This window comes from Rana temporaria, chromosome 3 (assembly GCF_905171775.1).
Source record: "Rana temporaria chromosome 3, aRanTem1.1, whole genome shotgun sequence".
In the NCBI taxonomy this organism is placed as follows: domain Eukaryota; kingdom Metazoa; phylum Chordata; class Amphibia; order Anura; family Ranidae; genus Rana; species Rana temporaria.
In genome coordinates this window covers 463,742,922-463,766,172 of record NC_053491.1, presented here as the reverse complement: position 1 = coordinate 463,766,172, position 23,251 = coordinate 463,742,922, and the positions used below count along the sequence as shown (strand labels likewise).

The window sequence follows — 23,251 nt, the reverse complement described above, 5'->3', positions numbered from 1 at the left end:
CTCACCTATCGCTACTTGATCATTACCCCATTAGTTGTCAGATCACCAGTCAACAGGAGGAGCCTTTGACCAGAGAAGGCAAAGTTCTGCCTTTATCAAGATTGCTGCCTCGGCAAACAGATACAGTGCAAGGCGTGGTAAAATGCAAAGATTTCTGTGCTTACCCTAAACCCCCTCAACCCAAGCTGCTGTATAAATATCTGAAAAGAATCAAGCTGCTAGCCATTGAATATCTGTACTCCACCTGCATAAATATACCGTATTTACTCGAGTATAAGCCGACCCAAATATAAGCCGAGGCACCTAATTTTACCACAAAAAAATGGGAAAACGTATTGACTCGAGTATAAGCCTAGGGTGTCCATCTGCATGCCTCACTGTGCCTCACTTTGCCTCACTGTGTCCATGTGCATGCCTCACTGTGTCCATGCCTCACTGTGCCCATGCCTCACTGTGCCCATGCCTCACTGTGCCCATGCCTCACTGTGTCCATGCCTCACTGTGTCCATGCCTCAATGTGCCCATGCCTCACTGTGTCCATGCCTCACTGTTTCCATGCCTCACTGTGTCCATGCCAAACTGTGTACATGACTAGACTGATGTTTAACATAAGAGTCAATGGAAGGGGGTGCCCGGCTTTGAAAAATCTATGCTCCCCAGCCATAGATCCCCCAGACATCAACCTTTGCACACTTGTAGAGGAGAAATGGGGCTACATGTGTGCCAAGTTCCGGGTCCAGGGGACCTACGACCAGCCGGTACGAGGTCCCCAAATCTGGGAGATCAGGCGCAAAAAGGTGACTCGAGTATAAGCCGAGGGGGGCATTTTCAACACAAAAAAATGTGCTGAAAAACTTGGCTTATACTCAAGTATATACAGTATATACTTTGGATGACTTGTGGCCGGATATACATCTAGATTCTATGCTGCATTTGAGTGTTAGGAAGACATCATCAGCCTGAGCACTGTTTTCTCACCCTTTCCAAGGAATACAGATAATTGTTGTTTTTTCTAAATAAATAAATATTTTAATGATTGGAAAAATAACTTTATATGCAACTTATAGCACTACCCAGAAAAGAAATATATAAAAAATGAATAATTTATAACATAACAAATAATCTTTAGGGCTCGTTCACATGAGGTCTTAGGGAACCCGCACCTGCACTCCCATGACATATTAGGACACAAGGGCAGTGTCCGTGCAGCCGCGTGCTCCAATATAAATGAATGGGCAAAGAAAGGCTACCCCCAGTACAGTGGGACTTAAGAGGCAAGCTCAAAGTATTTTAATTAATTGGCTAAAAAAGTATAACGTTTATTAAAACACAATAAAAACATTGGTGCATACATCACCATACATAAAACAAAAAAATGTACAGGGGCTCGTATAGAGCGGATTACTGACGTAATGGTCTCTTGTTGTTATGCCCAGAGCATAAGGGCCAACTTTAAAAAAAAATTGCCAATTAATTCAAATACTTTGAGTTTGTCTCTAAAGTCCCACTGTACTGAGGTGTACCATTTCTTTGTCTGTTCATAATCTAAAGGATGTTGGCAACACGATTTGGGTCTTTCCCATGTTGGTTTAACTTCTTTAATAGAAATGAATGGGATGCTGGCATGGGGATGCATGCAACCACCGGGCCATCCCCGGCAGTAAAGCACCCCTTGTAAATGACCACTTACAAATAAAAGGAAGTGCATTAAAGCGGGGGTTCACCCTAAAAAGAATTTCTAACATTACAATGAGCTGACCTGTGACACGGACATTATGCTGGTCTTTTTTTTCGTACATACCGTTTTATCTGTATTTTCTCCCCGGATTTCCCGCGGGAGTGGGCGTTCCTATTCACAGGGAAAGTGATTGACGTTCTTCCGACCGGCGCATACAGCGCGTCACGAGTTGCCAAAAGAAGCCGAACGTCGGGTCGGCTCTATACGGCGCCTGTGCACCGACGTTTGGCTTCTTTCGGCAACTTGTGACGCGCTGTATGCGCCGGTCGGAAGAACGTCAATCACTTTCCCTGTGAATAGGAACGCTAACTCCCGCGGGAAATCTGGGGAGAGAATACAGAAAAAACGGTATGTACAAAAAAAAAAAAAAAGACCAGCACAATGTCCGTGTCACAGGTCAGCTCATTGTAATGTTAGAATTTTTTTGTTAGGGTGAACCCCCCGCTTTAAGTCAATATATCATATCTGTGCATCAATAAATATATTTTCAAAAATTAAAATTAAAATAATTAATGACAAAACTATTGTGCAAATTAATAAAGGTGCAAAAACCAATGTTTGATGGATTATTTATGTATTTAGTTGCATTTGTTCATTAATTATTTGAATGCTTTTCTATCGTTATTTATGCATTGATGCATTGCCTTTGTGTTCTTTTTATTTGTGTAGATTATTTGTTACAATATAAATGTAATACTAGTTTTTATAAAATTATTTGTGTATGTTGCATATAAAATACTGGTGACTAGTCCTCTGTCTGTCCTTTTGGGACAAAGCTTCCAGTTCCTCTTTAGTAATTCTAACACTTCTGGATTTGAAGATTCTATCTTGCCATCTGGAAGGTATTCCATAAGGAAAGATCTTTAGCTAAACATACTGACAATGAATAAAATACAAGTACAGTAGTCTCATCTTAAAGGGTTATTTTTCTGAGCTGATCAAAATGAATTCTTGTGACATAAAAAGCACAAACATTTTATTTAATTTTTTTTAATATATATACATTTTTTTTTTATTCATTATAGCACATACATACAGAAATTAAAGTTCACTGTCAAGAATATTTTTATCCTTGTTTACCTTTCATCTGCTGTGCTATTATGCATATAATTGCTAATTTTGAAGATATCTGTAGAGTTTATTTTCGTGTCCCTGGTGGATGATGGATAAATATTAACACCAAATGTGCTGTATATAGCCCTAAAGCAAATCTAATGCAAAACAAATATATAAAAATATCCTTATCCATCATTAAAGCAGTCTGGATTTTCAGGGATATTCAGTTGAATTAATTGCTTCATAAACAATCACAAATAAATGCAGTTCAGTTGCAGTCTTTAGTGCCATTGACAAGTAAAAACTATGGAAAGATGCTCGAAAAAAAAGGCTTTTGTCTGAAAACTCTTCGAACAATTAATATATAATTTTTTATTGGTTTTATATACATACCAGTTATTCTTTACTGGTCAACTCTGGCAGAGAGGTTAGTGGTTAGCTTAATGCTACAAAAATAAACAAACAAATTAACTTGTGAAGATAAAAACATAGAAATAAATAGATGGATCAACAGACATCCAAGATAGCATGAAATTAGTTAGAGTAGAGTAGAGTAGAGTAGAACATAACAAGACTCCGCAATAATAAGTCTTGAATGGGGCTTGGTGTCTTATTTATAGGGAAGCCAGGGATTGTATCTCAATTGCCTTTAAACTAATTTATTATTTTATGTAATTTTTGCATCACATGACATTCAGCCTGCTCTATACACCAAGGGTTTATCAGAAATTGCTTCTACCTCTTGGAAAATAATTGGTGCCACCAGGATAAAAATTTCCCTAGTGGACAACTATAATCTGTAAATGTGACACAAGGTTTCAAGACTCTATACTCGTAAGTTATGAGATAAATAGATAGATAGATAGATAGATAGATAGATAGATAGATAGATAGATAGATAGATAGATAGATAGATAGATAGATAGATAGATAGATAGAACCTGTTATTAACTGGGATGAGCATTTTCCTATATAATTTAGTTTGTGCAAATTGGGCTTCAGAACCTCAAGTGCCCATTCAGAGACAATACGTTATCTTGCATTAGGTGCAATATGTTAACACTGTACCCTTTTTCACCGAAATTTAGGGCAATAAGGTGCACAGGAGGAATGGACTATTCCTCCTGTGCACCTTAAGCCTCGTACACAGGATCAGTCCATCTGATGAGAACGGACCGATGGACCGTTTTCATCGGTTAACCGATGAAGCTGACTGATGGTCCTTCGCGCCCACACACCATCGGTTAAAAAAACGATCGTGTCAGAACGCGGTGACGTAAAACACAACGACGTGCTGAAAAAACGAAGTTCAATGCTTCCAAGCATGCGTCGACTTGATTCTGAGCATGCGTGGATTTTTAACCGATGGTCGTGCCTACTAACGATCGTTTTTTTCCCATCGGTTAGTTAAATTTAAAGCAAGTTGGATTTTTTTTTAACCGACACACACACATCAGACCGTTGTCCTCTGGTTAACCTATCGTGTGTATGAGGCCTAATTGCCCTTAATTTCTGTGAAAAATGGTATAGTGTTTTTTTGTCAGTTGTTATGAGACTTGCCTTGGGATATTGGTGAATAAAAATTGACCGGTGGCACCATTGTTTGACTTCAGCACAATGCAGAGGCAAAGGTTTCAGAGTTGTCTCTTTCTAAGCTAGAGCCTTCGCCACTTAGGCCCCGTACACACGACCAAACATGTATGCTGAAACTGGTCCGCGGGCCAGTTTCAGCATACATGTTTGGTCGTGTGTAGGCGCGAGCGGGCCGAATTCCAGCAAACATTTGCCCGCCGGGCCTTTTCCCAGCGGGCAAATATTCCTGGACGTGTTTTAAAACCGTCCGCTGGAATCCTGCCCGCTCGGACATGTGCGGTCGTCAGTACAGACCTACCGTACATGTCCAGGCGCCCGCCGTCCCTCGCATGCGTCGAATGACTTTGACGCATGCGTGGAAGCCTTTAAATGGCAGGCCCGCCCACGTCTCCGCGTCATCGTCGCGGCGACGACGCGGACACGCCCCGCGTAATGTTTACGCGCGGACTTCTGTACGATGGTGTGTACAACCATCGTACAGAAGCCCTCTGGCAGACATGTACGGTGAAAACGGTCCGACGGACCGCTTTCACCGTACATGTTTGTTCGTGAGTACCCGGCCTTAATAGTGTTTTTATTTTTTTTATTTTGCTGTTTTATTTTTAATTTTTTGTTAAAGGGGTTGTAAACGTTAGTTTTTTTTATTTTCTAAATAGGTTCCATTAGGCTATTGCATTGTTGGTTCACTTACCTTTTCCGTCGATTTCCCTTCTACATGTTTTTTTTTCTTTGTCTGAATTTCTCACTTCCTGTTCCTCCTCAGTAAGCTTGCCCCTATCATCCGATCTGTTCTGGCTGGGGGTTAGTCAGCCAAGCTTACTGAGGAGGAACAGGAAATTAGAAAGAAAGTAAATCGAAGGAAAAGGTAAGTGAACCAACAATGCACTAGCTTAAAGGAAACAATTTAGAAAACAAAAAACAAACCTTTACAACCCCTTTAAGTTTACCAGTTTATAGAGAGGAGGGGGAAGAGAATGCATCAAAAAACACTGGCTGCATACCGGCTGCTCTCTGCCTGGGAGGAGAAACAGGCTTCTTGAGCAAGTCAATTGCATCTTTGGCATGTTGTGGTTGAATTGGTTGGTCACTCTGGTAAAGACATTTCAGATGTTTTTGGCTTCTGATATGTGCAGCTTTTCACTGCTTTGACATATTGGACCACCTTGAGCTTCTGATTCTATTACCTCCATGCTTATCACCACTGCCTATGCCTTTAGGCCTGCCTGTTATTTTGGGTATATTTTCAAGTACATTCCTAAATGTTTACTTTAGGGGAGGGGTGAGAATTCAGAATGATGGTGTTAATTGCACTTCACATAAGTGTCTAAAAAAAAAAAGAGATTTAACCACTTCAATACCAGGCACTTGTACCCTCTTCCTGCCCAAGTCAATTTTCAGCTTTCAGCGCTGTCGCTGTTTAAATGACAATTGCGTGGTCATGCTACACTGTACCCAAACAGAATTTTTATCATTTTGTTCCCACAAATAGAGCTTTCTTTTTGTGGTATTTGATCGCCTCTGCGGTTTTTGTTTTTTGCTAAACAAATAAAAAAAAGACCATTTTTAAAAATAAATAAATAGTTTTTTGTTTGTTTCTGTTATAAAATTTTGTAAATAAGTACTTTTTCTCATTAACTGATGGGCACTGATAAGGCAACACCGATGAGGTGGCACTAATTAGGTGGCACTGACAGGCACTGACGATGGGCACTAATATGTGGCACTGATGGGTGGCACCGATATGCAGCACTGATAGGCATTGATAGGCAGCACTGATGGGTACTGAAAGGCTGCACTGATGGGTACTTATGGGTGGCACTGATAGGCATCACTGCTGGGCACTGGCGGCACTGATGGGCACTGATATGTGGCACTGATGGGCACTGATATGTGGCACTAGTAAATGGCATATGCTTGTTAAGAATATGTGAATATTTGAATGCCCATAAACCTAAATACATTTTACTTTAAAGCCCAACTAGAGGTTTTGCATTTTCTGTTCACCTCTTTTCTTGGCTGGGTGTAGCAAAAATTAACATTTAATGCATTTAAATTGAGGACAGTAAAAAATAGGCACAGACATGATTTGTTTTTTTCTATTTTTTATTATCAAGGTTTTTGTCTCTACCCATGAGATGTTCTTTTGAGTTCATCTCCGGCCGGAACAATATGATGAAACATTTGGGTAGAAAAATGCAGATTACCAAAGCCCAGCTTGATGATTGGATTGCAAAGATCTCCATGGCTACTGTATACTTTCCTTTTGAACTAAGAGAGGCTGGGATGTAAGATATCCAGACACTTAAGAAGGCCAACATGCTGAAAGTGATGAACTTGGCCTCATTAAAACTGTCAGGAAGTCTCCTGGCCAAGAAGGCAACAACAAAACTGATGGAGGCCAAGATGCCTAGAAAGCCCAACATACTCCAGAAGGCCATGGTTGAGCCTTCATTGCACTCAACCATAATTATATCTGATTTGATTTCAGTTTTAAACTGTAGAAAGGGAGGGGCTATAACTAGCCAAGCAATGCAAAGAAAGGCTTGAATAATGACGCATGAAAAGACTATTAAATAAGATACTATTGGACTTGTCCATTTTCTGAGGGGGCTGCCTGGTCTTGTAGCCTTGAAAGCTATGACAACCATTATCGTTTTGGCCAGAATTCCCGAGATGCAAAGGGCAAACACTATGCCAAAGGTAACCTGTCGCAAAAGACATTTTTCAGGATGGGGGAAACCAATAAAAACCAAAGAACAAAGAAAACAAAGACACAATGACACCAGGAGAAGACAGCTTAAAAAATAATTATTGGCACGAACAATAGGTGTGGATTTATAATGAATAAATAGTCCAAAGATGGCCACTGGAATCAATGACGAAGAAATACTTGTAGAGGTTAACGTTTTACCCAGTGGATCATCATAGGCTAAGAATTCTCTGATCTTTGGAACGCAGTGATCATGTGCTGAATTCGGCCACATATCCCATGGACATTTGTTGCAATCAACTGAATCTGAAATATTAAAAACAGAAGAGCAACACATTATACCGAACAAAATCATAATTTTCATTAGAGACTCTACAAAGAGCAAATGTAGAAAAGGTGAGCCCAGAAGAACTTTGGCTATGTTCTCTGTCAGATGATCCCAATTAGGAGTTATTAGTTAGGAACTACCCTCAAAATCTAGAATTGCAGGGATATACAGGTGATACTCCAAAAATTTGAATATCGTGCAAAAGTTCATTTATTTCACTAATGCATCTTAAAAGGTGAAACTAATATATGAGACTCATTACATGCAAAGCAAGATAGTTTCAGGCTTCTTTCTTCTTTCCTATAGAGACTGTAGTTGTAGCACATTTAAAGTTCCATTCATTAAGCTGTTTTATTTTAGAGCAATGAGGGATGTGGTGCCCATGATCCCCTACCATTCCAAAATAGATAGTTAACTATTGTAAGTGTAGCTGCACCCTTATAACTGAACAGGCCATACCTACAATATTAATGTGACAAAGTGAATGCTGCCAGCACACAGAGATGGTGACGTCAGCACGTCGCTCCATCCTACACATTTAGTCACAAATTATGTCGTCCTGAGGCGTTTGTGACGAAACGTGTAGGGAGGAGCAACATAGTGATGTCACCAGGGCTGTCTTAATTAGAGGGCACACCTGGGCCCTGCACTTTCCCCAAAGCAGCTGGTCCTTGAACCCACGCTGCCCCAAAATTGGGGTCCCCCTTGGTGGCACTGAGAGTGATAGATACACAGGGGAGGCAGTCTGCCTCCTACCTACTTGATGTCTGTTTACCTGCACTGTCATCGTTGTAGGGGCCCCAGAGCATTACTTTGCCCAGGGGACCGTGATGCTATTAAGACGGCCCTGGATGTCACCATCTTTCTTCTCGTGTCCCAATGAACGGGTTTGTTTGGCTGTGTGCTGGCCGACACACCAAACTTAAAGCTGATTTAGATGTTGGCTCATTGTCTATTGCTGTGAGTGAGACCTTTTAATAAACCTAAGGAATTTTACACTATGTGGAGCCTTTTGGTTCCTTTTCGGTGGCAACCCTCTATCCGTTTCCATTGATTACCATCTGGAGTGTGGAGTGATCCTGAGATGTGGAGAAAGGCCCTGGCTGGGTTATAAGCCATAGGCGTTCACTGACTCCCTGTGATAAGGGGTCCACTGGAGCTGGTAAGCAGCTGGTGGTGGATTCACTGGGATATCTTGGTGATGGAAATTGATATGGAATCATTCACTTTGTCACATTAATATGGACTTTTTACATATGAATCATTTATTTGGTACACATATGGACTTAAATTTGTATCGGTTTTTATATATTGTTTGTCATTGTGCTCAGGGCCGGCCTTAGGTGTTCAGGCGCCCTGTGCGAGCTAATTTCTGTGGCGCCCCCCCCCCCCTCCCCCATCTTCACCCCTCGCCCACGGTCACCTAAACATACACAAAGAGGAAAAAAAATATTTGTAACAATACATTTTGGAATGGATTTACATCACTATTCATACAGTATTATATGTGTATGGAGATTGCAGAGTATATGCTGTATGTTTAAATAAGTTTGAATCGTATTAATACTTGGATTATCCTTTGTTTTTCCACCATCATTCACAATTATAAGATCAGGGAACCCACCCATCAGAGAGACAAAAAAAAACCTTACCTTCCAGGAGCCACTGCAAAGATGTGTGTGTGAACCTGTTAGGGGGCGGGATCTGTAATACCACGCTTTCTCCTGCAAAAGCATCGCTGGTTGCTAGGACATCAGTCCAGTGGCCCTCCATTCACTGTCTCTGCTGGTATCGGCGCCAGCAGCTTGGTGGGAGAGAGAGACTGCATAGACAGACAGTGCAGTGTGACCTGCCTGCAGGACATAAGCCCTGCTGGTGCGGGGGAAGAAAGGAGGGGTTTGCATGCTGTTTGGGGGTAGCTGATAGAAGGGGGGGTAGCAGACGGAGAGGGGGGGCTGACAGGGGGTTGCTGACAGAGGCAGAGAGGGGGTTGCTGACACAGAGGGGGTTGCTGACAGAGGGGAGTGGCTTACAGAGAAGGGTGGGCTGACAGGGGGTGACTTAAAGAGAGGGGCAGGCTGGCAGAGTGGAATGGCTTACAGAGGGGGGCAGGCTGACAGAAGGGGGGTACTGACAAGGGGAGTTGCTGACAGAGAGGGGCTTGCTGACATAGAGGGGGCTGCTGACATAGAGGGGGCTGCTGACAGAGAGGGGGCTGACAGGGGGTTGCTAACAGAGAGGGGGCTGACAGGGGGTGTTGCTGACAGAGAGGGGGGCTTGCTGACATAAAGGGTGCTGATGGGGGGGTTGCTAACAGAGAGGGGGCTGACAGGGGGGGGGGCTTGCTGACATAGAGTGGGCTGCTGACAGGGGGTGTTGCTGAAAGAGAGGGGGGCTTGCTGACAGAGGGGAGTGTTGCTGACAGAGCGGGGCGTTGCTGACAGAGGGGGGGGCTTGCTGACAGAGGGGAGCTTGCTGACATAGAGGGGGCTGTTGCTGACAGAGAGGGGGGCTGACAGGGGGTGTTGCTGACAGAGAGGGGGGCTTGCTGACAGAGATGGGGGCCTGCTGACAGGGGGTGTTGCTGACAGAGAGGGGGGCTTGCTGACAGAGAGGGGGGCCTGCTGACAGGGGGTGTTGCTGACAGAGAGGGGGGCTTGCTGACAGAGATGGGGGCCTGCTGACAGGGGAGTGTTGCTGACAGAGGGGGGGCTTGCTGACAGAGGGGAGCTTGCTGACATAGAGGGGGCTGTTGCTGACAGAGAGGGGGGCTGACAGGGGGTGTTGCTGACAGAGAGGGGGGCTTGCTGACAGGGGAGTGTTGCTGACAGAGGGCTGGCTTGCTGACAGAGGGGAGCTTGCTGACATAGAGGGGGCTGTTGCTGACAGAGAGGGGGGCTTGCTGACAGAGGGGAGTGTTGCTGACAGAGGGGGGGGGGCTTGCTGACAGGGGGGGGGCTTGCTGACAGGGGGATGTTGCTGACAGGGGTGGCTTACAGAGAGGGGCAGGCTGACAGACGGGTGGGTGGATGAGCAGATGACACACAGACCTCGTCATAGAAGAAACAGCGCGCCAGGCAGGGGGGCGGGACTCCGGGTGGGCGCGATCACACACAGTCCAGCCTGCACATGTGTCAAACCCGCACGTGTCAAAAACTAACAGCAGCGGCGCCGGGCTCCTCTTTCATTCGCTGACTGCTTCCCTCCAGCTGTGAGTGATCTCATAGGCAGCCCGGCGCCGTGCTCCTCACAGGCAGTGGAACGGGCTGGCTGGGATGTCAGAATGCCGCCCCCCCCCAAAAGTGCTGAATGGTACCACCTGGCCCTGCCAGGGAACTATCACTACATGACGTCACCCGCCCCACTCTCCAATGCTCCGGATTGGAAGGAGGGAAATAGGGAACAGTGATAGCCCCGCCCCTCTGCACCCTTCCGAGCTCACCGATTGGCTGTGGGTGGAGTTCCTGACCCTGTTCCCTGGCAGTGCAGGGAGGGCACCGCGGGGTGACAGGTAGTAGAGCGGAGGATGGAGGGCACAGGATGGAAGCCTCAGGGCCGGCCAAGCTGTGATGGCCGCACGGCGCCCTTATTGCCCAAGGCGCCCTGTGCGGTTGCACAACTCGCACACCGCAAAGGCCGGCCCTGATTGTGCTGCACAAAATTATTGCTGCTTATTTTTTTATTTTATTTTTATAGGGATAGTTGTTTAGCGCGGTTTAATATACTTTTTCTAATTCATACTTACAATATGTTGCTCACCTGACTGGTTGGAGATTTCTCCAAAAGGGCAAGGGACACATTGAAAACAGCACATGGGTTGCCCTGATATTGTGACTTTCCTGAAACCTTGTGGACAACTCTGACTGCAGACTGACACTGGGACCTGGAATATAAACAGAAATTATAATTTAGCATTCGCATGGCAGAACACTAGTTTTAGTCAGAAATGGCAATTGAATGAGGAGGAAGGCTAAGCACTGCTCTCATTGAGCAATGAACATTAAAGGGGTTGTAAAGGTTTGTTTTTTATTTTCTAAATAGGTTCCTTTAACCACTTAAGACATGGACCATTATGCAGGTAAAGGACGAGGCCAGTTTTTGCGATTCGGCACTGCGTCGCTTTAACTGACAATTGCGCGGCCGCACGACGTGGCTCCCAAACAAAATTGGTGTCCCTTTTTTCCCCACAATAGAGCTTTCTTTTGGTGGTATTTGATCACCTCTGTGGTTTTTATTTGTTGCACTATAAACAAAAATAGAGCGACAATTTTGAAAAAAAAAACAATGGGCCTGATCCACAAAAACCGGCCGTAACTTAACTTTTGGCATTTAAGTTACACCGCCGCAAAATCTCTACCTAAGTGCCCGATCCACAAAGCACTTACCTAGAAATTTTGAGCGGTGTAACTTAAATCCGTCCGGCGCAAGGCGTTCCTAATCTAATGGGGCGAGTCCCATTTAAATTAGGCGCGCTCCCGTGCCGGACGTACTGCGCATGCTCCCGACGCGATTTTCCCAATGTTCATTGCGCGAAATTACATTACGCCAAGTTTTGTGAATCGCGCCGGGTAAAAAAAGTTGCGTCGGGAAAAAAAGAGATGCGGCGGGAAAAAAAAAATTTGACAGCGTCGCGGGAAAGAAGGGTCTACTTTTACATGGTGTACTAACTTTACACTTTGTAAAAGCAGCCCTAATTTTGCGACGGCAAACTAATACTTACGGAGAAAAAACAAAGCTTAAAAGCTTTGTGGATCTTTGGAAGTGCTAATTTGCATACCCGACGCTGGATTTCGACGAGAAATGCCCCCAGCGGCGGCTGCGGTACTGCATCCTAAGATCTGACAGTGTAAGTCCCTTACACATGTCGGATCTTCTGCCTATCTATGAGAAACTGATTCTGTGGATCAGTTCCATAAATAGAAACAGGGATACGACGGCGTATCAGTAGATACGCCGGCGTATCCCTTTTGTGGATCAGGCCCAATATTTTTTACTTGTTGCTATAATAAATACCCCCAACAAAGATATATATAAAAAAAAAATGTTTTTCTCAGTTTAGGCCGATACGTATTCTTCTACATATTTTTGGTAAAAAATCGCAATAAGCGCTTAACGATTGGTTTGCGCAAAATTTATAGCGTTTACAAAATAGGGGATAGTTTTATGGCATTTTTATTAATATTTTTTTGTTTAATACTAATGGTGGCGATCAGCGATTTTTTTCATGACTGCGACATTATGGCGGACACATCGGACAATTTTGACATATTTTTTGGACCATTGTCATTTTCACAGCAAAAAATTCTATAAAAATGCATTGTTTACTGTGAAAATGACAATTGCAGTTTAGGAGTTAACCACTAGAGGGCGCTGTAGGGGTTATGTGTGACCTCATATGTGTGTCTAACTGTAGGGGGGTGGGGCTGGACGTGTGACGTCAGTGATCGCCTTTCACTATATCAGGGAACAGACGATCACTGACATTGCCACTGTGAAGAATGGGGAAGGTGTGTTTACACTCACCTTTCCCTGTTCTTCAGCCCCTGTGACCGATCGCGGGACACCGGCGGCGATCTAGTCCGCGGGTCCCACGGTCACGGAGCTTCGGACGGGGTCGCAGGCGCGCGCCCGCGGTGTGCGCTACCCACGGCTGGGCACTTAAAGGGGACGTACAGGTACGTGCCTGTGCCCAGCCGTGCCATTCTGCCGACGTAAATGTGCAGGAGTGGGTTCTTAAGTGGTTAAGCTAGTGCATTGTTGGTTCACTTACCTTTTCCTTTTGATTTCCCTTCTAAATGTTTTATTTCTTTGTCTGAATTTCTCACTACCTGTTCCTCCTCAGTAAGCTGTTCTGGCTGATTAACCCCCCAGCCAGATGACAGGGGCAAGCTTACTGAGGAGAAACAGGAAGTGAGAAATTCAGACAAAGAAAAAAAAACATTTAGAAGGGAAATCAAAAGAAAAGGTTAGTGAACCAACAATACACTAGCTTAAAGGAACCTATTTAGAAAATAAAAAAAACTAACCTTTACAATCCCTTTAAATCTTTTACTTGGATAATTCAATGGATAAGGTTAAAAGTGAATGGTACTAAAGTTGAGAGAAATTACTTCAACTGTTCAAACTGTTCAAAATTGTACCTAGACTACTGCAATTTGCGATGATCAGGTATTTAGTAATAAGGGCAGCTTACACGGTCGGACTTTTGGCCAACAAACTTCAAAATCAACAAGTTTTCACATTTGTCCGATCGTGTGTACGCTCCATCGGACCAACTTTTTCGTGTTTCGTCGGACAAAAAGTTTGGTCTGCAAACAGACAAACAGACAAACTTTTCGACAACAAAAGTCCGATGGTGCCTAGTCTGACCGTGTGTACAGCAAGCCATCGGACTTTTGTCCGAAGTACAAACACGCATGCCCAGAACCAATGTTAAAATCAACCAACAATAGCAGAAGTTAACCAAAGGGTTTAGCGATAAAGAGCAGAAAAGAGCAGAAAAACCATGTGATGTTGGGAACGTTTTCAGAAAAGTCTGAGCGTGTGTATGCTATGGGTGTGACCGGACAAATCACTTCGGACAAAAATCCAAGGGAAAGTTTGTCGGATGTCCGAACGTGTGTACGAGGCTTTACATGTTATTTAAAGGGTAACTCTACTTTCTACACAAGCCTGCAGAGTGGAAGCACCAGCTCCAGCCAAGCCGCCCTGTATTGGAGACCGCACGCTGTGCGGGACGACCCCCAACCTGCTGCCAGTATATCATCATACCAGGCCAACTTACAGATTCTGATCTGTTGATGGTGGCTTTATTGTTCTAATACCCGCACATCTTAAACCAGTGGATCTGGCTACCACTGGTTATTGCTGGAGTTGGTTGCCCCTCTCAGTCTTGGGACTTATGGCCTGCATCCTGGTTCATTTACAATTTCTAGCAGAGTAGACCACACAACTCAAAAGAAGGTTGCAAGGCCCTGACGAAGCACCAATGTGAGAAACTTGTTGGCCAGCTGCATCCCATTACACATTTCACGTTTGTAACTATTGTTGTCCATACTAACATTTGTTTATCTGCTTTTAATGAGTATTATTAAATTTAGATTTTTTTTCAACACTGTTGGACAGATCCACGTAGCGCGGCGCATTCCTCCGTCCGGCGTAGCGTATCTCTGATACGCTACGCCGCCGTAACTTACAGTTTTTTTTGTATCCTGAAAGAATTTCCGCCATAAGTTACGGCGGCGTAGAGTAACTTAGGCGGCGTAAGGGCATGCAATTCAAATGTATGTGATGGGGGCGTGTTTTATGTAAATACGTCTTGACCCAATGTAAATTAAAAAAAATTTCAACTGTACATGCGCCGTCCGTGAGGGTATCCCAGTACGCATGCTCGAAATTAAACCGGAACAAGCCAATGCTTACGACGGTGACGTCATTCTACGCAAAGCCCTATTCGCGAACGACTTACGCAAACGACGTAACATTTTCAACATTCGACGTGGGAACGACGGCCATACTTAACATAGGATACGCCCCTCATATAGCAGGAGTAACTATACGCCAAAAAAAGCCTTACGGAAACAACGTAAAAAAATGCGCCGGACGTACGTTCGTGGATCGCCGTATCTAGCTAATTTTCATACTCAACGCGGAATTCGACGGAAACGCCACCTAGCGGCCAGCGTAAATATGCACCTACGAACCGACGGCGTACTAAGACGTACGCCTGTCGGATCGATCCCTCATTCAGTCGTATCTTGTTTTGTGTATACAAAACAAAGATACGACAGGGGGAACTTTGAAATTACGCGGCGTATCCATAGATACGCCGGCGTAATTTGTTTGTGGATCTGGCCCTGTGTGTATAGTGTGCTTACCTGTAAACAGTAGTGATGTCTCTCACTCAAAAATCCCCCACCTTGGGAGAACTGTTGCTTCTCTCAGTAGATATTTTCTTTTTATCTTCATCAATCTATGGGATTGTGAGACGCCATTTTCTGTGCTTGGAAACAATCCAACTCCCCTCTTTCTTTTAAATTTCTACACAAGCCATATTTTAGTTTAATGTTATTAAAAATTACCTCTCCTTTTCAATCTGCAGCCGCTGTAATTTTCTGTAAAATTCTATGCAATATTTCAACCTTTGAGGCATTCTGTACAACAATAGGGTACAGAGGAACCCCTGTAATGACATTTTGTACAATGATTTTCTAAGATACAAGTAAAATTTTAGGCACCGCCTTCAATAGGAATTTTTTTTTTTGGGATCTACTGACCAAGAGAAAATAGTTTTAAAGGGATGCAGACCCTGCAGCTTTTTCTCATTAGTACCACCACATTGCAGAAAAAAAATGAAGCAAATCTGCATTTTCATGCAATGCACCTCAAAGTATCATTATAGTGTGAACAGGGCACAAAGAAAACAATTGTTTTCTAATGCTTTAGTGGTGACTGGTATTAATCAGGTGTAGTAAAATGGCAGTCACTGCATATAGTGTGAATGAGCCCTCACAATTACACGTGTTAAATCACGTGTTATCTGTGTGAATTTACAATAAAGGCAGTTTGAGTTCCAGTTTGCACCTAAGCTGGTGTCGTCTAGTATCTTGGGGTCTATAATACCTGGTTCCTGGTTCCAGACTAGAGGATGCTGTATATACTGATGGAAGCACCAAAGCTGGGTGCTGGATGGTTCCTTCACACACAGTAATGCCGCGTACACACAATCGGAATTTCCGACAACAAATGTTCGATGTGAGCTCTTGGTCGGATATTCCGACCATGTGTAGGCTCCATTGGACATTTGCTGTCGGAATTTCCAACAACAAATGTTTGAGAGCTGGTTCTCAATTTTTCCGACAGTAAAAGTTCTTATTGGAAATTCCGATCGTGTGTATCCAATTCCGAGGCAACAAAAATTCTGAGCATGCTCGGAATCGTTGTAATTCATTTTTTTCGGCTTGTCGTAGTGTTGTACGTCACCGCGTTCTTGACGTTGGGAATTTCTGAGCAAAATTTGTGCGACCGTGTGTATGCAAGACAAGTTTGAGCCATTATCCGTCGGAAAAAAATCCACGGTTTTGTTGTCGGAAATTCCGATCGTGTGTACGCGGCATAAGTCAGGTAGGAGATTGGTAATATAAGAAATACAGAAAAATAAAAATCTGTGCAGTGCTTAAAAATTTGTACTGAAACAAGTCCATATGCTATCATACAGAGGTTAATAGACCATAAATAGAACAGTCCATGAATAAAAAGTGAAAAAATACCCTGTAGCAGGAAAAGGTATTCCACATGCCATCAGGGTTAAAGTGGAAGCACAACAATGAACCCACCACCGGTTGTGTGAAGGGTTACTGAAGTATAAGGACTCAAACGGGCATATGCTCGATGAGTCAGCAGAGCTTGTGGTGTAAACACCAGTGTATGGGACCTCTATGTCTGTACTCCAGAATAGTATTAAAGATGGTCCATTTATTCAGGGGATAACTCAGAGAAGCAGTCCTTCAGCCAAAGGAGAAGTAGCGTGGCATGGTATTTTGGGGGTACGGGAGAATAGAGGGCCTTGCAGTAGCACCAGTAACAGATGCTATATCCTAATACCTACTAGAGTCACCAATATAGAGAATTGAAGGATAGTTGACATACAATACCTACCTTTTTATTTTCAGCGCCCCACTGCACCAAACTAGCATTGATGGTGAAAACATTTCCAGCTATATTCCCAGTGTCATAACTTCCTACTATCACATGTTGCAGTCTTCCGTCTTGGCTAAGCTGCCAGTTTATGATGTCATATGCTGCAGGAGGATCACCATTCTCATTGAAGAAGACTTCCCTGCCACTGGCGAGTTTCAGATGTATCTTCTTCATATAGCTGAGGAGCTGTAGAACAAACACTAAATTGAATTATCACTAGCTGGGCTTGTTCAAGAGTATAGTATTTGGTCTTCAGTTATTTGAATAGTTTTAAAAAACTTGCCATTTCCCCGATTTTATGTATTTTTGCTCACTCTTCAGCTTAAGCCAGGGGTAAAAGGTCACCTGAAGTGTTGTGCCCTACCTGAACTTTTCAGTCTGAGAGTCAGAGGTAATCTAGTTCTGCTCTGGTAGCCTCCTAACCTCACACACTATCCTCTCAGGGGGCAGTGTGTGTGGTCAGATGGGTGGACAGGGCAGAACAGATGACTCTGAGACTAGACGAAGAGTTCAGGCAGTTTACAATATAGGAACTGTCACACTCAAGTTATCTTTTACCCTTAAAGGGCAAGTTCACATTTTTAGAAAAAAAATTATTAACTCCATATATCCTGACCATCCCTCCGGATCTTGTAGCACTTTGTCATTGCAAACATTATGATAGCTATTCACTCAGGGACTGTTTATTGCAGGGTATGTTGTAAGGCATGGGTGCCCAACCGCTGGCACATGGGCCACATGTGGCCCGCGGCGCCCTCCCAAGTGGCCCTCCATGTCTTGCTCTGAGATGGCGGGTCAGAAAGCCCAAATCGCAGGCTCCCAACCCGCTATCTCCGAGCATTAGTGCGAAGAATGGGCTCATGTGCGGCAGCTGCGGCGGGCTGGCCTATCCGTGATCGCAGCGAGGCTGACCTATCTGTGGTCGCGGCGGGGCTGGCCTATCAGTGATCACAGTGGGGCTGGCCTATCCGTGATCACGGCCAGGCTGGCCTATCCGCGATCACGCTTGCTCCTGGAGTCCCGCCTCCACATTTGTGAATACCACTGCCTTCACCTCCTCCAGGCTCCCCCTCACTTCCGGACTGATAGAAGATACAAGCTGCAGGTGAGGGGGTGGATACGAGGAAGCAGCCAGAGTTAAATAAATAAAAAATGTCTGTGTCAGTATAAGTGTAGTAGTCAGTGAAGTGGGCAGTGCAGTGTAGTAGTCAGAGCAGTGAAGTGGACAGTGTAGTGGTCAGGGCAGTGAGGTGGACAGTGTAGTGTAGTGGTCAGTGAAGTGTAGTGTAGTGGTCAGTGCCAGTGAGGTGGTCAGTGTAGTAGTCAGTGCAGAGAAGTGGGCAGTGTAGTGTAATTGTCAGTGCAGTGAAGTGGGCAGTGTAGTGTAGTGGTCTGTGTAGTGTAGTGGTCAGTGCAATAGTCAGTGTAGTGTAGTGGTCAGTGTAGTGGACAGTGCAATGGACAGTGCAGTGGAAAGTACAGTGTAGGTGAAAGTGTATTGGTCAGTGTAGTGCAGTGGACAGTGTAGGAATCAGGTAGTGTAGTGGACAGGTAGGTCAGTGTAGTGATGGCAAGTAGGGATGAGCTTCGTATTCGAGTCAAACTCATGTTCGACTCGAACATGGAATGTTCGATCGTTCGTCGGATTACGAACGTTTTGGGCCGTTCACGGCAAATTCGAGTTACGTTTCACAGCCCATAATTCACTGCGGCATTGCAGTGCATTGCTGGCTGATGATTGGCCAAGAATGCACTATGACCCGCATGCTTGGCTAATCACAGCTTGCAAAAAACGGAGAGCCATAATTGGCCAAAGCCAGGGTGGCTTTGGCCAATTATGGCTCAGGGGGTTTAGTACACGCCCCACACTATAAAAGGCCACCTGCAGGTCGGCCTTGTGTAGTGTGTTGCGGTGGTTAAGAGAGAACAGAGAGAGACAGAGAGAGTGTCATTTTTTGCAGGTAGATAGAGCAGACAGGCAGGCAGGCTAGTCAATTAAAGTTACAGTGTGTAGAGGATATATATGCATCCCAGGTGTTGGATATATATTTATACACTGTATAGTTTATCTAGATCAGCTCTTCCTAATTTACTGGCAGGCAGGTGATTGTGCTAGCTGCAGTATTCTCACGTGGTGTATTGCCTGTGTCCTCTGTAGTTTGCACCTAAAGCTACTTGGTATGTACTGCACATGTCCTCTGTAGTTTGCACCTAAAGCTACTTGGTGTGTACTGCCCGTGTCCTCTGTAGTTTACACCTAAAGCTATTTGGTGTGTACTGCACGTGTGCTCTGTAGTTTGCACCTAAAGCTACTTGGTGTGTACTGCACGTGTGCTCTGTAGTTTGCACCTAAAGCTACTTAGTGTGTACTGCACATGTGCTCTGTAGTTTGCACCTAAAGCTACTTGGTGTGTACTGCACGTGTGCTTTGTAGTTTGCACCTAAAGCTACTTGGTGTGTACTGCACGTGTGCTCTTGTCAGGAAAGGTTCCCCCCGCTGGTGTTACTGCCTGGTATTTGGTGTGCAGTACTGTGGCCCACCACCAGGTGTCTCCCGACAGCCTTGGACTGTCGGGGGAGTTCTTCCCTGGTGGTGTTATGTTATCCTTGGGCTGCAGTACTGGCGTCCACCAGCGGGGGATTCTTGTCAGTGTGGGGCATACAGCCCTTCCTGCGTTCAGGTGTAACCTGAACGTAATTAGCAAGCATATATATACCCGGCGTGTGCAATCAGTCCTCGCCCTGGTATCGGTCTACTTACCTTGATCCTGAGCCTGTATTCTGACCCTGATCCCTGGACCTGATCCCGATCCTTGATCTTGATCCCTGCCTGGACTTATCCTCCCTGTTTCCTGATTCCTGTCCCCTCACCCTTCTGCTGGCATCCCACGTGTATGACCTCGGCCTGGCTTGTTTTTGAATACGGTATCTCCATTTGATTGTACATACTGTTTGCTGTTTATTGTGCACTGGTTGTCCCCACATATTGTAAATAAACACCTTTTACTTCACTACTTACCTTGTTGGTTCTCTCTGTACAGTCACACAGTACTGATCTACTAGCATTCCTGACAGCTCTGTAGTTTGCACCTAAAGCTACGTAGTGTGTACTGCACGTGTGCTCTGTAGTTTGCACCTAAAGCTACGTGGTGTGTGTACTGTCTGTGTCTGTGCTATTTTTCTCAATGATTTTCATCCATATTGCAGGGACCAGACATTACATTAAAGCCGCAAGCAGTTTTAAATTACTTTTTTCTTATAGTAATCTCATTTTGTGCAGGGACAGTTCTAAACACGTGCCACTTCACAGGCATACTATAGACACCCAATAGGTACAATATTTAAAGGAATTTTTATTTTTTTTATTTTTTTATTTAAGCATCATTAAAATCACTGTTCCAGAAAAAATGACAGTTTTTAAAACTTTTTTTCCATTGATACATGTTCCCTGGGGCAAGACCCGGGTTCACAAAGACGTTTTACGACAATAACTTGCATATTAGGCTTTAAAATTAGCACTTTTGAATTTGAAAGTTCGAGTCCCATAGACGTCAATGGGGTTCTAAATGTTCACGCGAACGGTCGGTCCGTTCGAAGGTTCTGGTGCGAACCAAATGGAGGGGTGTTCGGCTCATCCCTAATGGCAAGTATAGGAAGCAGGTAGGTAAGTGTAGTGGTCAGTGTAGGTATCAGGTAGGTCAGTGTAGGGGTCAGGTAGGTCAGTGTAGAAATCAGATAGGTTAGTGTAGTGGTCAGGTAGGTCAGTGTAGGAATCAGGTAGGTAGGTTAGTGTAGTTGTCAGGTAGGTAAGTTGGTCCCGGTCCCGGAGCATGATGGGTCTGTGATGTCATAAGAGGCCTATATAAATCATCACGCACCGGACATCCGGAATTACAGCGGTAGGAAGCGACGCGTCAACATCTGAAGAAAAGAAGAAGGCGGAAGACGGCAAAGAAGAGCAGGCTTGCTAGTAGTTGAGCTAAAAAGAAGATAGCGGTGGCCAACCCTGAAGAAGACGGGGAACCGACTTGGATTCCGGCGCGGGCGGCGTGCTTTGAATACGGGTCTGGTATGGATTGTAGGGGGACCCCCATGCTGTTTTTTCGGCGTAGGGGGGTTCTCCTTACAACCCATACCAGACCTAAGGGCCTGGTATGCCCCTTGGGGGGAACCCATGCCGTTTTTTTATTTAAAATTTGGCGTGGAGCTCCCCCTCATGATTCATACCAAACGCCGCGGCTAGAATTGGCGGGAATCCAAGTCGGATCCCCGTCTATTCCAGCAAGTGCGAAATGTCGGCACCATGTCGCCGAGAATCAGCGCCATGCCGTCATGCTGGAAACACATTCTTGGCGACAGGTATTGTATGTTACAGCTCACCTCTTTGTACCACATGGTTAATACAGGTGAAACTCGAAAAAATTATAATATTGTGCAAAAGTTAATTTATTTCACTAATGCAACTTAAAAGGTGAAACTAATATATGGGATAGACTCATTAAATGCAAAGCAAGATAGTTCAAGTTGTGATTTGTCATAAATGTGATGATTATGGCTTACAGCTCATGAAAACCCCAAATCCACAATCTCAGAAAATTAGAATATTACATGCAATCAATTAAACAAGGATTGTACATAGAACAATATTGGACCTCTGAAAAGTAGAAGCATGCATATGTACTCAGTACTTGGTTTGGGCCCTTCAATGCGGCGTGGCATGGAAGATATCAGCCTGTGGCACTACTGAGGTGTTATGGAAGACCAGGATGCTTCAATAGCAGCCTTCAGCTTTTCTGCATTGTTCGGTCTCATGTCTCTCATCTTTCTCTTGGCAATGCCCCATAGATTCTCTATGGGGTTCAGGTCAGGCGAGTTTGCTGACCAATCAAGCACAGTAATCCCACGGTCATTGAACCAGGTTTTGTTGCTTTTGGCAGTGTGGGCAGGTGCCAAGTCCTGCTGGAAAATGAAGTCAGCACCCCCATAGAGCTCTTCTGCGGAAGGAAGCATGAAGTGCTCCAAAATCTCCTGGTAGATGGCTGCGGTGACCCCGGACTTAATGAAGCACATTAGACCAACACCAGCAGATGACATGGCTCCCCAAATCAACACAGACTGTGGAAACTTCACACTGGACTTCAAGCATCTTGCAGTGTGTGCCTCTCTATTCTTCTTCCATACTCTGGGTCCTTGGTTTCCAAATGAGATACAAAATTTGCTCTCATCAGAAAAGAGGACTTTGGACCACCGGACAACAGACCAGGTGTGTTTTTTTTTTAGCCCAGGTAAGACGCTTCTGACGTTGTTTGTTGTTCAGGAGGCTTGACAAGAGGAATACGACATTTAAATCCCATGTCCAGGATCCGTCTCTGTGTGGTGGCTCTCAATGCACTGACTCCAGCCTCAGTCCACTCCTTGTGAAAGTCCCCAACATTTTTGAATGGCCTTTTCCTGACAATCCTCTCCAGGCTGCAGTCATCCCTGCTGCTTGTGCACCTTTTTCTTCCACACTTTTCCCTTCCACATAACTTTCTATTAATGTGCTTTGATACAGCACTTTGGGAAAATTCTACTTCTTTTGCAATTACCTCTTGAGGCTTTCCCTCCTTATGGAGGGTGTCAATGATGGTTTCCTGCACCACTGTCAGGTCAGCAGTCTTTCCCATGATTGTGATTCCTTCTGAACCAGACTGAGTGACCATTTAAAGGCTCAGGAACCCTTTGCAGGTGTTATGGCTTAATTAGCTGATTAGAGTGGGACACTTTGAGCCTAGAATATTGTACCTTTTTCACAATATTCTAATTTTCTGAGATTGTGGATTTGGGGTTTTCATGAGCTGTAAGCCATAATCATCACAATTATGACACATCACGACTTGAACTATCTTGCTTTGCATGTAATGTGTCTATCTCATATATTAGTTTCACCTTTACCATTAGTGAAATAAATTAACTTTTGCACGATATTCTAATTTTTCAAGTTTTACCTGTATGTGTAACTAGTCTATCAGCCTATTAACTTGGTGGCTGAAGGTCAACAAGAATTAGGGGTTGCTTTCAAAAGGACCTCTTTACCAGTTCATCACTGAATCAATTTGCCCACTGACGCAAATTCAGGTTAAGTGGA

At 44.4% G+C, this 23,251-nt stretch overlaps 1 protein-coding gene across 1 annotated transcript; it reads right to left on the bottom strand.

The window, feature by feature from the left end:
- Positions 1–6,472: 6,472 nt before the first annotated feature.
- LOC120933553 (vomeronasal type-2 receptor 26-like) lies at positions 6,473–17,307 on the bottom strand. The gene is made up of 3 exons (XM_040346810.1): positions 17,083–17,307; positions 11,185–11,308; positions 6,473–7,403 (listed from the first exon to the last, which is right to left on the bottom strand). Exons 1-3 carry the CDS (start codon positions 17,296–17,298, stop codon positions 6,484–6,486), a joined length of 1,260 nt encoding a protein of 419 aa, XP_040202744.1. The 5' UTR covers positions 17,299–17,307; the 3' UTR covers positions 6,473–6,483.
- Between the last annotated feature and the right edge of the window lie 5,944 nt (positions 17,308–23,251).

Coding starts and splice junctions, on each gene's coding strand:
- LOC120933553 (XM_040346810.1), bottom strand. CDS start 17,298: ATGAAGAAGATACATCTGAAACTCGCCAGTGGCAGGGAAGTCTTCTTC. Junction 11,309..17,082: donor GGGGCGCTGAAAATAAAAAG/GTAGGTATTGTA, acceptor TTTATATTCCAG/GTCCCAGTGTCAGTCTGCAG. Junction 7,404..11,184: donor AGAAATCTCCAACCAGTCAG/GTGAGCAACATA, acceptor TTAATATTTCAG/ATTCAGTTGATTGCAACAAA.